Source organism: Cricetulus griseus, chromosome 2, assembly GCF_003668045.3.
Source record: "Cricetulus griseus strain 17A/GY chromosome 2, alternate assembly CriGri-PICRH-1.0, whole genome shotgun sequence".
NCBI lineage: Eukaryota > Metazoa > Chordata > Mammalia > Rodentia > Cricetidae > Cricetulus > Cricetulus griseus.
Window position 1 is genome coordinate 448,646,175 of NC_048595.1, and position 15,619 is coordinate 448,661,793.

Consider the following 15,619-nt stretch of genomic DNA (forward strand, 5'->3'; position numbering starts at 1 on the left):
TTTTTCTGGGCACAGTGAGGGGAATGGGAATGAGCAGGGAAAGGCTGGGTGAAGAGATGATGCTGGGCTGAGCTGCAGTTCTACCAGGAACCACTGATACAGTCATCGTCAGGGAGTCACCTCTCTTTCCCACCCTCATCTGTAAGGAAGACCAGCCAAGCTGCAACGCTATTGGGGCTCAGAAACAACATTCTTTATGAAAGGGCAGACTTGCTTTCACCTTGTGTCATGTGTGTATGAGTTGCTTCAGGGTATTTTCATCTTACAGCTTAACATGAAAGAAATCTGTGGTCTAGGTCCAGGACTTGGGACTTCCAAAATTCATTTCAACCTCCTCAATACAACACAGGGGTCATCACACTTGAGAAACACAACCAAGGCTTCATTTTACTGTCTTCAAATTTTGATTTCTAGGTCTAGAGCAGTGAGTTCTTGGTTCGTTTTGATTTTGTAGAAATACATGGTGAGTCACAGCCCTGTCCTTGAGATGTCTCTCTTAGACTCAGTCTATTTCCTTAGTTTATTGGTTTTTTCTTTTAAATAATAACTTTTAGAAATCATTGAAAAGAACTCCACCTGAGAAGTAAGTACTGGGGCATTGCTTAGGCCTGTTTGTCATAAGAGCGCCGAAGCAAGATGAACTCCTTTGGCCAAAACACCTGTGAAAGACACCATTCCCATGATTTTAATTTTCTCTACTGTCCTGCATCATAGCCCAGAGATACTCTTGGAAGTTTGTGGCTAAATGTCTGAATGAAAGATTTTGCCAAGAACATAAAAGATAAGATGAGACAAATTTATGTTTATTTATGCTTTCAAAAGCTTGAGGTGGGGAACTAAGGTACTCTGATGGAAATGTAAGCAGTCTGGAGAGGAGACTGGGAAGAAAGTGCAATACTTGAACACTGATATCAGTTACTACAACTTAGAACACACGAGGAGTAGATTCATTTGAAAAACTATTTCAGAAAAGCTTTCTTTCTCTCCTCAAGTTGAGGACACCCTTGTGGAATGTGTGTTTTTATCCAGAGTTTCTTTCACATTTTGGTCTCCTCTAGAGGTCGACTCATGAACTCTTGAATAGCCTGGTCCAAGGGAAGCCATTTTTTGATAGATGTCTTCAAAGCTGAAATCCAGCTGCAAGAGAAAAAAACAAAACAAAACATGGAACAGATCATTAAACCTGTCAGACCCTAGGGAGGTAAAATATGACAAAATTCTTTAATTTATTTTCTAATTGTTTCTCTTGGTTATTTAGTTTGGACTTAATTAGAAAAACATGCTCTATAGATTTCAGGTTGAATGAGAAGGCATAACATAGAGATGGCTCAATAATAAAAGTAAGGGACCTAGAAAAGAGGAAGATGCTCAAAAATAGTGATCAATGAAGCTGTGTGGTTTTAAAATCAATAATAGCATTTTGGGATTTTCATGTAACCTTAAGCCTTGTTGATCAAACAGGAATAAATATTGTCATATTGGTAAAAATATTTCTTTGTTAAATTACAGAAACCACATAAACCCTCTAATTAATCCTCCTTTTCTTTGTCTTGCTTTCATTTTCTTGGGACAATGTTTTATGAAATATTGTTTCGAAGGGCAGGTAACTGTTTCTGGTTGTTATATATTTCCAACAGGCTATTTCAGAAACACCAGTAAATGGATTTGTGGGTCTCTCGGTGTAGACTGTAACATTTATCACTTACTGAACTTACTTTAGGGGTAAGTGGAATAACATGCAGCTCTAAGTTCTATCCAGTTTTTGACTTTCCACTGTTATTCTTTGAACTAATTCTCCAATAGGTGGATATATATATATATATATATATATATATATATATATATATATATATGAACCTAACAGTCAACCCCAACTATTGAGCCTTCTGTAACAGAGAAATCAGTAGGTTTTATCATACAGGACTTAGATCAGCTTCAGTGACCCTTGATTTGGGTCTAGATGGAGCTTTATCATCAGTATCTGCTGGCCAGATGACCAGGAAGAGGGTCATGGCAACACACCTAGCAGTAACACACCTGCCTTCTACTCTAGCATCCCCATCAAAGGAGAGGCACACACAGTGTTTACATAGTGGGAAAAGACAGAGGAGGTCCCAGATCTCTTATCTCAGTGGTTATTTGAGGGAGATCACCAAAGTCCTACTTTTGGGATTTTATCTGTGTTTAAAATATAGCTTCTCATAAATTTCCCTAGAAAAGTTCTATCAGGCCATCAACTGGCTTTAGTGATGAATTTCTTTATGGGAATTGTAGTCAAAGGCCTGGAACAAGTGTGAGTTTACTGTGATGCAGGTGAGGGTAGGAATGAGTACTGAGGGCATGGACATCTTGGGAGGCTGGAGAGAAGGAGGAGGATGCTGAGTAACCCCCTCCCCACTGTGTTGTGTCTGGCACCTTCACCTCCCTTGTATTTCTGAACCATTTGAGCTCGATGTTCGTTTGTGAGCGACAGCCTGAGATTGAATACAACACAAATTAAATCAGTTTTATGCCCTTCAATGGCTTACAATAAAACAACCAACCAAATATAAATGGACAAATCAATGTAAGCTATATGAAGAGGCCAAATGATAGATCTATGTTTACCCTAAGATGTGCTAATAAATATAATTTAAAAATCTATGGATTATTTACAAATTGTAAATGGCGGGGGTGTGTTTGTTTCTTTGTTTTCCTTAATACTGAAGCCTGTATTACCCACTGTCCTGGCAGGAATTCTGGCTACTATATTTCATTTGGGGAAGAAAGTATCTGTAGAGGAGTCACTGAAGAAGAGAAGAAAGAAAAATAACCCTGGAGAACAGTAAGTATGAAGTTTAGGGAGCGGAGTTAGAAAATAAGGGGACAAGTTCACTAAGGGGACCTCGTCCAGGCTAACACAGAGGGAGGGAAGGGGAGGTCTTGGCTTACCGCTGGTTTTCTGTTTTGTTTTCTGCACAGAAATAGAAAGTCTTGAACTCTTCTGATGGGGGTTTGAGTTCAATTACCGATTCTTCAAAGCCGTGGGTCTGTTCCATCACCCTGTACCCTTGGAGATATAGGCCACCTACACAGGGTGGGAGCAAAGCAGCGGGTAGGGTGTGGGGGACAAGTGAGAATAGGGAAAGTAGGGAGGAAAGGAAGAGTGAAAGTAAGTAAGTAAAGGTGTCAGAAAAGGTGTTGAAGTTCTGCATATGACAGGAGGGCTTTTGCAGCTGTGTCATTACAGGTGAGGAAACTAACCTCAAAAGAGGCCACATACTGATTTGAACTTCTTGGTTGCATTTGTAAATTATTGGTATTTATCTTTTCAAACTCTGTGCTTGGATAAGCTTCTTTACCACAAGGACAAAGTTTTGAAGTACAATTTTCATTATCAAAGAGAAACAGCTGTAACACTACCATATTAGAAGAAAATTACATAGTATTTCTTGGGGCAGAGTCATTAAAGCATACTTCCTGAAGCACGGTGAAGGCTGCAGGAAGTTTCTACAACCAAGGCAGATTCTCACTCTCTTTGTATACTGAAAATCCCATCTAAAATATGAATCTAGGGGGTAATAATAAAATACCAACTTGACTTAGTAATGAGAAGAGATGACTGATCATACAAAGTAATTTTCTCTCATCCATGACTATCACTTGGTCTGAATTTTGTCCCCCTTTTGAGGTTTGTAAGGATCCTGGTCTAGGAGAAGATTTTGTATTTTATTTTATTTATTTATTTATTTATTTATTTATTTATTTATTTATTTATTTATTATGTTTTTTTGAGACAGGGTTTCTCTGTGTAGCTTTGGCGCCTATCCTGGCACTCCCTCTGGAGACCAGGCTGGCCTTGAACTCACAGAGATCCGCCTGCCTCTGCCTCCCGAGTGCTGGGATTAAAGGTGTGCGCCACCAATGTCTGGCTTAGGAGAAGATTTTGAAAGGTCCAAACTCTTGTTTGTTTCTTCTGCTCTGAGGTAGCCCAAATCTCGGGCAGAGACTTAGGCATCATTACTAACAGAAGTGCTAGGATGTCTAGCGATTCATAACTCCCTGGTCACCATGCTCCTCCCCTAGAGCCTCCAGCTGTGGCCACAGTGCACTTCATTACAAAAGAAAAAAAGACAAAGCCACATTCTACTTGATACTGTCTGCAATGACAACGTGGACATGTGAAAGGGAAGCTTGAGTGGGGTTGACTCTGACTTCCTTTAAGTCAGTCACCATCAACCTGCTGTGTGAGGAAGATGGGCCTTTTCATTTTAAGCAGAATGAAGGGTTTTAAACTTTAGAAATTAGGGAGGGGTTGCTTATCTTTATGGAGGATGCAAAAGGTATATTAAATTCCCCTTTACAATTTTTATTTGCAGAGTCCATTTTGGAACTCTTGAGAAAACACTGACTTCAGAAATGGACAGACATTTTTTTTTCTATCTTAGTTGGCTTCAGTGATATGGTACTCACCCAAGAGGGTGACACCATCCTCTGAGATAGACTGATAGATGATGAGTGTATGGGATGGAAAACACCTTATTGCACCATCACTGACTTTCCATAAGCGCCTCATACGGAGGGTACAGATCAATGGTCTTACTTTACTTACAGCATTTGTGTACTCATCAGCATATCTTTCTCATGTCAGAAAGAAACACCACCCATAAGCAGTCACTCCTCATCTGAGACACCACCCCAGCCGTTGGTAACCCCTACCTACTCTCCATCTCTGTATAGCTGCTATTTTTCCTGCAGCACCTAATAGAAAAGCAATCACACAGCACACACTCTTCCATGTTTGCTTTCTTTCACTTAGCAGAACGTTTCCAGAGTTCACCCATGTTAGACATCAGCTCTTTGTTTATTTTCATTGTAGCATGATGTTCCATTATATGGACACAGTACATTTTTATCTCTGTAGGGCAGCTGAGACTTACTCCAAGAGGAGAAGTCATTTTCTTCAGTGGTCCCAGCGGATGGCTCCACACCCCTGCTGATGGGGACATCAGTGGGTCACCAAACCAAAAGACAGGAAAGTGCGATGGGGACTTGGAGGAAAGGCAATGGGGTTGGTGTGGAGGGAGGTGGATAACAGAGGACAGAACTATGTATTGGTTTTATTCTATTGCTGTGATAAAATACATGTTCAAGACCACTCATAGAATTGAGAGTTTAGGGCTTTTGGTTCCGGAGGGTTATGACTCAAAATTGTTCAGGAGAGCAGACTGATGCGTGGCTAGAGCAGAAACCTAAGAATGTGTAGCTTAAACCACAAACAGGAAACAAAGATAGCTAATTGGGAATGGTAGTACCTTCTGAATCCTTAAAGCCCACCCCTAGTGATGTACTTTCTCCAGCAGGCCATGCCTTGTAACCACACCCAAACAGAGCCAACAACTGAAAACCAAGTAGTCAAATAGCTGTGACATAGGAGAGACACCTCATCCAGACCACCACAAAGTGTCTGACCAGCATATATTATATATATATATGTATGAAATAGTACAAACAAATAAAAATTAATAAATAAAAGAATGCAAAAAGATTTATTGCTACAAACAACCAAGCCTTGTAGCCATTTTCCTCATCACTTGAAGGACACAATAAGTGACAGGGAAACTTGTCCCTGTAACCCCAGCACCTCATTTAAGGAAGTTTCTCTGGGCCTATGCTTCTTGGTCATGTTAGTAACAGTAATTACCAGCCCAGTCCAATGTTAGTTGAAAGAACTGTGCAAGCATTATTTGCCCTGTTTACTGTAGCAGTGTAAAATGATCTTTCGGAGAAGTGCACACAGACCTTGATGTGATTTAGTAACAGACAATAGTCAACAGTCATGATTTGCTTCTGTCTCTTGCTGGAGAGAGATTAAAGGGAATGTGGGGATCATGACAAGATCCTGCAGTTTTATGTAAAGGACCTTGACCAAGGGACTTTTGAATTATTCTTGATATTATCAGGCACATGGGAGCCAGCAGTACATTTTGCTAAAGGACAAATACCTCTCTTGATACTTAGGTAAAGAAAGCCTTCCGGGAACCAAGAGTCTGTCTCTCCATTCTCCCACTGCACCGTGGAGGCGTATATACCTATCTGAAAGGGTAACGTGGTTTCAGTGCCTAATACGGTTCTTACAGCAAACCAGGGTCCACTGTTCTCCACAGTTCACTTTCCCTCCTCTTTCTACTTTTATTTTCTCTGACTTCTTGTTATTCTCAGTATTTTCTCAGCAATGCAGGTAAAAAGAAATGCCATGTCAATAAAAACTATAGATACATTCCGGGTCAGGTGATATTATGTGAGGTCTCCCAGCTCCAAGGAAGAATCGTTGGACTAAAATGAAACTGTTTAGAATATATAAAGCAGTAAAGAAACTCAGATGGACAGGATGTGACCACAGCAGTCTGATGTCAAGCTGGAAGCATTGAATGGCAGAGGCTTTACAATGAAATCCCCAAAGCAGTGACTGGCTTTATATCTCTTCTTCTAAGATTCTGACATAAAAGTCACCATTGAAGAAGGCATGTATTCATAGACTAAAGGCTTTTGCACATCAGTATTTCTCTAATTATTTTGGTTGTGTCCCAAGGTCTGGCAAATGAATTTTGTATGTTTTAATATGATTGACCAAAAGTTTTGTGAAGCATTTTGATATACAATGGTTTTTCATTTAAAAAGAATTTTTGTTTATTAATTAGTGTGTGTGTGTGAGAGAGAGAGAGAGAGAGACAGAGACAGAGACAGAGACAGAGAGAAGATCAGGCATGCAGAGGTTAGAGGACAACTGTCATGAGCCTGTTTTCTCTTCTCCTTCTATCATGATTTCTGGGGGTGGAGCTTAGGACATCTGGCTTGCATCCTTATTCACTGTTTCACCTCATTGGTGTGTATCATGTTTTCAGTTCATTTTTTTTTTAAATAATCACAACTGACTGCACTGATCCTATGACTTAGAAACTGACTGAGAGCCTTCAGTGAGAGAAACCCTGTAGTAAATGGCAACCTAGATCTGGTTCAGAACTACAACTGCTTGCGGAACAAAGACACAGAGTTGTAAGTTGCAAGAGACCTGTGCAGAGCTCTCTTTTGAGCACAGGCAAAAAAAGAATTATAGATTAGAGCCACTCAGGTGTCACTTCTTTAGCATCCCAGGTAAGAATTAAAGATGAAGGCTAGAACTCTGGTGGGGACCCATCATGAAGGACTCATCCATGAGACAAGCCTCTGGGCATACCTGTGAAGAGTTATCTAGATTAGGTTAGGATTTTCTTGATTAGGGTTGAGCTGAGAAGACCGCTCCATAGAGATGGTAGGCACTTCCTGGCAATGGCCCAGATTTGGGGAAGCCCAAGTGCAATGGTTTTCCTGCTTTTGTGCCTGCTTGCTGTCACCTCTCACTGGTGAGTTGCTGCTGCGACTGCTACTTTTGTTGCTGCCATCTTCATTGACATCAGAACACAGTTTCTTCAGTTTTCCAGTGGAGACTGAAGACCAGTGGCCCTCAGGAATCTTCCAGGCCTCCAGCAGCCGACTGGGGCTGAGGAGGGATCTAGCCTCATGGCCTGAGCAGCTAATGTGTTGTCAGCCTTCCCGGTGAGAAACAGTCACTATTGGATTCTTCAGACTGTATTGTGTAAGCCAGTCAAATGAATTCCTTTTGATATATATTCGTTGCATTAGCATGGGTCACTCCTCCAGGAAGAGAACCAAGACCCTCTGAAGTCCTTGTTGAGGGTAGAGGAAGTACAGGATGAATAGCAGAAGAAGGAAGTTATAAATACCAGCTAAGGCCATGCGACCAATTGCAGAAATGAAGACTATAATTGACATAAGTGTTTCTGTCATATTTTGTTAAGAATGTGTTTGTTCAGATATTTGTATTTTCTTTCCTACTTATCATGTGTTGATACATCAATTAAGAGAATATCAGTGGTTATATTTAAGTTTTGGGATACTAACAAAATGTCCTTCATGGAAAATTGCTACCTCTTCTAAAAATTATAATTCCTGTGTATTTGTGCATAAGAGAGTTATAATGCTATAAGTATAATTATGGCCTAGTTAAATATATAATTCATTTGCGATGGTACATTTGTTATCTATAATTATGACTTGGTTACTGTTTTCATTTGGAAATTAAACATAACATAAGGAGATATGATTGTGTGATAACTATTTTAGGTTGTTAACCTAACTACATCTGGAATTAAATAAAACCTAAGAGGCTGGGTACAACTTTGAGGGATTTTTCTTAGTTAAATCCATAGAAGTGGGAAACCCATTTTTAATCCAGATCTCTTGAGGTGGGAAGATCCCCTTTCAATCTGGGCTACACCTGCTGGCAGCCTATGTAGAGGACATAGGGGAAGGAAGTTTTTGCTCTCTGCCTGCTTGCCTTCACTCTCACAGGCAAGTTCACTCCTTCACTGGAATTAGAGCCCCCTTCTTTCAGTGTCTGACATATATTGAAATCCAGCTGTGACATACAGCATCACAGACTGACTAAACAACTACTGGATTTTAGACTTTCTGTTGGTAGACAGCCATTTCCAGACCACAGTCTATAAGCCAGTTTAATAAATTCCATATAAGTTTAATTCATATAAGTAGTTGCACATGAGATAGTTACATCATGTTAAGCATATATATATATATATATATATATATATATATATATATATATGTATGTATATATGACAATTCATGTGAATTCTGTTCCTCTAGAGAACCCTGACTAATACAAAGGACAAATGTTTACAGATTCTTGTTAGGTGTTATGCTGGTTTACTAAATTAGAGTTTGCAGATTCTCTTCCAACAACTGCACATTCACTAGCACTGCGTAGTTAGCAGGTTTCCAGTTCCAGACATGGTGTCTTGCTTGTTGAGCAGATCTTAAGTCCAGTTCTAGAGCTCTTGGTTGCTGCCAATGTATGTGTGCCACTACTGTATCTTTGGAAATTCAAAATAGCCCCAAGGGTTTGGAAGCACTTAAAAGAAATTTCTGAGTTTGGAGGAATCTGTGAATTTATATTTAAATACTCTAATTACATCTTTGGAAATGATCTCTTGAAAATTAGCTTGATTGATTTGGTGACAGTATTGATGTTTTAAAATAATATTCTAAGTCAACGATGAATTTGTAGTTCTGATTGTTTTGTTTTCCTTGATTCTTATTCTATAATCAGGCATTAAAATTTGAAGGTGTAGGCTGTATAGGAACAGCCCGCTCTATTCAAAAAGAGGCTGCTTATCAGTTCCCATCTATACGTTGATCTGGATCATGTGAAAGACAACTTCAGTAAAGGGAGAGTCATCACATTGTTCTTCCCAATGAAAGAGAACAGGCCGCGGAGTGATGCAAGCTTTCTGTCTCTTTAAATATCCAAGAGAGTGGGACTTGTCACTAGATTCTTCCTTCCCATTTGGCATGTCTACAAGTCTTAGTCAAATATGAACATCACTGCTAAAAGTAGAAAACAAATGACTTAGGTTTCAGATGTGCACTGTTGCTAATTATTGAATGATCATTCAAATAGACATTTCAACTGGAAATATGACAATTGATTTTATTAAAAATTACAAGAGAATGGGAAAATGGGGCAGATTTAATTGGTGGGTAGGAGGGAGGTCAATACAGAAAGAGAGGAAGGAAGGATAAATAACACTGAGGATGTGTGAAAAGGCTTTAAGGAGTCATGTTATTGGATGTTTGTCTCAAATTACATACAATACATATATGTATGTACCTATTTTTCTTCAATAAATGTGCTGGATAGTTTTATGTCAATCTGACACAAGTTTAAGTCATCTGAAAGGACAAAACCTCAACTGAGAAAATGCCTCCATAGACAGCTCCTGTTCCCACTGTTAGGAGTCCCACAGGAGACCAAACTACACGACTAAAACATATATGCAGACTGTCTAGATTAGTCTAATGCAGGCTTCCTGGTTGTCGGTTCAGTCTCTGTGAAATCCTATGAGCCCAGGTTAGTAGATTCTGTGAGTTTTGTTGTAGTGTCCTTGACCCCTCTGGCTCTTACAGTTCCTTTTCTCCTCATTCTATAGGGTTCTGTGAACTCTGCCTGATGCTTGGCTGCGGGTCTGCACCTGTGTCCATCCATTGCTGGGTTTTGGGAACCCATTCCTCATACTGAGTCGCCTTGCCCACCCTTACTACTCTGGAGGTGCTTAGTCTTACTGCAACTTGATATGCAATGTTTTACTGATACTCATGGGAGACCTTCCCTTTTCTAAACAGAAATGGAGGAGATATGAATTGGGGGGTAGGAAAAGGGGACGGGGTAGGGGAAAGGACTTGGAGGAGAGGAGGGAGGGAAAACTTCAGTCAGAATTTAAAATAAATAAATAAATGCATTTAAAAAGAGAAAATGCTTCCATAAAATTGGGATGAAGCAAGCCTGTAAGGCATTTTTCTGAATCAGAGATTGTGGGGAGGGCTCAGCTCATTGTGGGTGGTGCCATCCCTGGGCTGGTGGTCCTGGGTCTGTAAGGAAGCAGGCTGAGAAAGCCATGATGAGTAAACAAATACCCAGCTCCACTCCATGGCCTTGGCATCAGCTCCTGCCTCTAGGTTCTAGTCCTGTTTGTGTTCCTGTTCTGGCTTCCTTCAAAGATGGACAGCAATGTGAAAATGTAACCCAAATAAACTCTTTCTTGTCTAAGTTGCTTGTGATCATGGTGTTTTATCATAGCAATAGTAACCCTAAGACAGTTAAGTCAAGTCATTTTAGGTGGTAATATTCCTCTTGAGAACCATAGAGCATCTAACCAAAAAAACCAAGCACCAGGCATGATAAATCTTCTTCTGAATTGTAGGTTAGGGGATTACAAGAGACTCCCCAAACAATATAGCCTCTTGCTGTTGCCCTTGGTTGCCTTCCAGAAATTGAAAGTAAGTCCTTATTACTGAAAACACCAAGCCTACCCAAGAGACCACTTTCTTGGTCCTCATGTGGCTATTCAATCCCCACATTGGATGCCTTATGTAGTGGATTTTTGTGTGGGCTGCCAGCTCACAAATAATGACATGGAGACTTCTTATTAATTATGAAACCTCACCCGATAGCTTAGGTATATTTCTAACTAGCTCTTAAAACTTAAACTAACCTGTATAAATATATTCTATCATGTGGTATTACTTCTCTTCCATCTTGTACTTTCTGTTTGAGTCTCCTGGCATCTTTTACGAGCCAAGTTTCCTCCTTCTCTCTTTTGTCTCTCAGGAAATCCCAACTATACCTCCTGTGTAGCTATCGGCCATTCAGCTTTTTATATACCATTTAGCTTTTTATGTACCAATCACAGCAATACATCTTCGCACAGTGTACAAATGTCCCTCAACATATATACTATTTAAAAGATATAGCTATAAAAAATCATGTGAATAATAAAATAATTATACCTTAAATCTTCAAAAGAGCTTCCTTGCCTTTTAAAAATTATCTAAGTTAAATTTTTTATTTCAGTTTTAATTGAAATGCAATTATATCTTTCTCCCTTTTGCCTTTCCTTCTTCCAACCTCTCCCAAGACCCCTTCACAACCTGTAAAATTAATGGCCTCTTTTCTTTAATTACTATTGCCACATAGGTATAAGCACATACATTTTTAGCTAAGTTTGTCGTGTGTGTGTGTGTGTGTGTGTGTGTGTGTGTGTGTGTGTGTGTGTGATTTCAGACTGACTACTTGGTATTGAATAATCAGTTAGGATTTCAGCCCTGCTGAAGAAGACTCATTCTCCCTCTGTCATCAGTCTTTAGTTTCTTTGGTTTGGTTTGGTTTAGTGTAGTTTGGCAAAGTCTCTAGTTCTTTATCTAGCAGTGAGATTCCCCCTTGTACATTAGCATGTCTATTGGTGTTATCACCATGCAGGTCCTATTTAGACAACCATGCTGTTAAGGTACCATAGGTGAAGTAACACTTTCATTTCTAGGAGACATGATCTCACAGCTAGCTCTCCCAGGACTTGACCATTATTCCAGTTTTCTCAGGGTTCTCTAAAGATGCTGTTGCCTCCCTCCCCAGACAACAAGAGGTAGTATAGAGCAAACAATGCCTATATTTCCAAGAGGTGGAGTGGGTAGTTTTGGTCATTCGATTGATTATGGATGTTTAACATAATTTAGGGGGGTTTGTTGCAAGTTGTTGTTGGTCATGGTCAGGGAGAAGAACTGAACAAAGGAAATTAGATTCAGGGACCTCTTTCTGAAGGAAAAAGGGAGATAGAGAATGATGGGATAAAAAGGTGAACTGTTGAGTCTACTTTTGAATAACCACCAGTCTCAAATATTTTACATTGGTATGGATTTTTATATATTGATACAAATTTAAGGTTAATTATGTTATACTGTATATATGTTTCTATTCTTGTTTAAGGTATGGTACCTATGCAACTCACTTAAAAATAAAGTTATAGTCCTTGAAAGCTATTTAGGATAATTAAGAAATACATGTTAGTAGTTAGTCATTTACAATAATCAAACTTGAGGTCATGTTAGATATGTTTTCAAGATTAAACAGAGATGTATTTTACACAGATAGGTGGTCTTCAAACACTTCAGAGACCTACAGAATATGACATTTAAGATGTTTTAATATCATAAGGATTTTCGTGACAGTAAGATATATCTGATCCTAACAGCACCAATTTACTTCAAAAAAGTGTAATGGGCATCAAAGTACCTGCATATGGAGTTTGCTTTCAATGTGGCAAAGCTAGCCATTTAGGCAAGAACTTGCCCTTGCCTTGACTACTGACAGTATGCTGTCCAAACTAGATAAGCGGGACACAAAAGAAAGCAACAGCCAAATTTTTTCCGATACAAGGTAGGACAGTCCTTCAAAGTTCCTGCTTCACAGAAAAGTCTACCAGAGAGTCTAGGCCTGTAGTTTGATGATGAATACCCCAACATTGCAGAGGAACCTTGGGTGACTGTCCAGATAGCCAGATATCTCTGTTGTTTCTATAGTTTTGGAAGTTGCTTGCTCTGCACTTCCTGTTTACTCAGGTAATTTTGTATCCTTCTTGGGTCTCTGGTGGGGATTGAAGACTAGATAGTATACAGTTTTCCTCATTATCTAATTCAGAAAAAAGCTTACATAAGAGATATAAAGTTTATAAGGTTGAGAAACACAAAAGCTTAAGTTGTTTATCTCAGAAAATGTTTTGAGGTCTAAAATGATAGTTTTAGGATGGTAATGCAAGTTATAATAGGAAATGGTTTAGGTATAAAACTTCAAATTCATCAAGGTAAGATAGACAATAGAGAATGTCCTCTGAATATGTCAAATACAAATGGACTGGACATTGTGAATATAATTCCAACTGATAACTGTTCTTATTGTATATAGTTTTACTATGGGATATTTGTTCACTGTGTGAAGCTGTATTGTTGTCGTTGGTGTAATAAAAAGCTGAATGGCCAACAGTTAGGTCAGAGGTGTAAGTGGGATGTTCAGGTGTAGAAAAGAGGGGAGGAATCTAGGCACTCGAGGGATGCCAGGAGACTCAGAGCGGAAACAGGAGATACAAGATGGAAGGGAGGTAATGCCACATGATAGAACATAGATTAATATAAATGAGTTAATTTAAGTTATAAGAGCTAGTTAGAAACAAGTCTAAGCTATAGGCTGAGATTTCATAATTAATAAGATGTCCCCATGTCATTATATGTGAGCTGGTGGCCCAAACAAAATTCTAACTACGTATATAACTTCATAAGAATGTAAAGTAATTCTATAATGAATGAATGAATGTACTATGTATGGGAGTAGCTTTTTACATTCAGACTACTAAATGTACTAAATGTAGAGCTAATGCTATTTCAATAACAATAGTTCAGTCTTTACAGCATTCTTGTATGGTAGACAGCTGCTGTTTCCATTTTATAAGTAAGGAAAGTAAATTGTGGGAAACTGAGTAAACTGACCACAAATAAAACCAAAAAACAAAAAACCAACCCCCCCAAAAAAAACAAAATCAAAAAACAAAAATACAGACTGCCAATATCCAAGTTAGGAATACTTTGGGGAAAAGATGGTATTTCTAACATAAGAAAATGACTAGCATTCCCTTTAAAAGTCATCAGTGACAAAAAGAATGCAGAGTTTGTGTTTTAACTCCTAGACAGCAAACAGGAGGTGTTTAAGGCTCCAGGCTTCAGGGTTAGCTTGGATGTCCAGTTCTCAGTAGATCACTTACTTCTCCACTTGCTAACCTGAGTGGGTGATGCAGCTGCTTTTCTAATGTGCAGGCAAAACAGCAGCCTTGCAACAGTGTCTCTTCTGTGGAATAGCCATGGGTGGAGCACTCGTACAGGGCCTTACCCAGGCTCAATAAAGCAAACGTGTCTTTCCTAGTACTGTGATTACAATAACTTCAAGAGACGTTGATTTCTTACCTGATGCCTGAGTTGAGCGAATACTCGCATAGAAATACAAGCAGCCATCCTTCAGAATGCAGTAGTGTTGGAGCCACACCCCGGAGTGTCTCTCCAGCTGATGTAGAAGGCCCAGACATTCAGGGCATTTGATAGCGAGGGGTGGGAGCCTGCTGTTGTGCAGTGTAACGTCTTCCCAGACGTGGATCTGTGGGTTAACACAGCGATGTGTAAGTAGTCATCGTGAACCAGGTGCCTTTGACCCTCCTCCCACAGAGCAGTGACATGGGGATAAGTCTGTTTGAGTTTAGGGAGCCACTGCTCCCTAATTTTTTATTGCTAATGTCATCTCACTGCTTGAGTCACAGTCAGGTTAGCCTTTGCCAATAGAATGCCCTCTTCTCTTTGGTTTCTATTGTATTCTGAATAAATCAAGAGTATTGCCAAAGAACAGGAGATTGGGAATAGAGAGCCGATGGGAATAGGTGCTGCAGCAAAGAGTTGCTAATGCCCCTGTCTGTAAAGTGCTGGCCCAATGTGGGCTTTCACATTGCATTGCCCTCCAAGGCTGGATTCTGGTATGTCCATCCTGAATAACAGCAGCCCCTGGTTCATGCCTCTCTTTATCCGAACCCCCACTTGTGCAAATTAAATGCTTCAGGCCTGCCCCAGCCTTGGGCTCTCACGGTCACTGATGTGGAAGGTTGATGATAAATGGAGACCCTCTAACCTGGAGGGCAGCCCTCAGTCCACGGGCCTGGGAAACAGGCTCTTTTCTGAGAACTCTGACCCGAGGCCAGGAGCACAGCGCTGTACCTCTTCATCAGAGCTGGCCTGTACTCACCAGTTTTTCTTTGTTTCATTTTGGTTTTGCCCTTTGGTTTTAGCGAGGCAGTGAAAAGATAGCAGAATACAGCGGTTGTGAAGTGGGAGCCTGCTGGGAGTTTGGCTGTCCATTTTTTCCCCTTGCTCAGACACTCTGAGTGCATTAGCAGAACAGATAGCTCTTGAAAGTATTCAGGTTCATTAGGGTGGTGCATGGAGAGATGGGTGAGTGTGCTGAGTGCTGTGTTCCAGGTGAAAGGAAACAAAAGCCCTACTGGTCACTATATATGTGACAACGCTGACGATTGTTCTCATTGAGCAGCTACAAGGCAGGGACATCCAAATGCCACTCTGAATTTCTGCCAATGCATAAACTCAAAGCATGTACAGAAGGCGCTGAGTGCATGCGGTC

General features: G+C 39.9%; 1 protein-coding gene across 1 annotated transcript in view; it reads right to left on the minus strand.

Moving 5' to 3' along the window:
- Nucleotides 1-798: 798 nt before the first annotated feature.
- The window catches only part of LOC100753122, a 110,268-nt gene continuing 95,447 nt past the window's right edge, over nt 799-15,619 (minus strand). Inside the window, exons 11-13 of the mRNA XM_027395996.2 lie at nt 14,404-14,590; nt 2,932-3,067; nt 799-1,137 (exon numbers count right to left, since the gene is read on the minus strand). Coding sequence (XP_027251797.1) covers nt 1,038-1,137; nt 2,932-3,067; nt 14,404-14,590 — 423 coding nt within the window. The 3' untranslated portion in view covers nt 799-1,037. The remainder of the gene's footprint in view (nt 1,138-2,931; nt 3,068-14,403; nt 14,591-15,619) is intronic.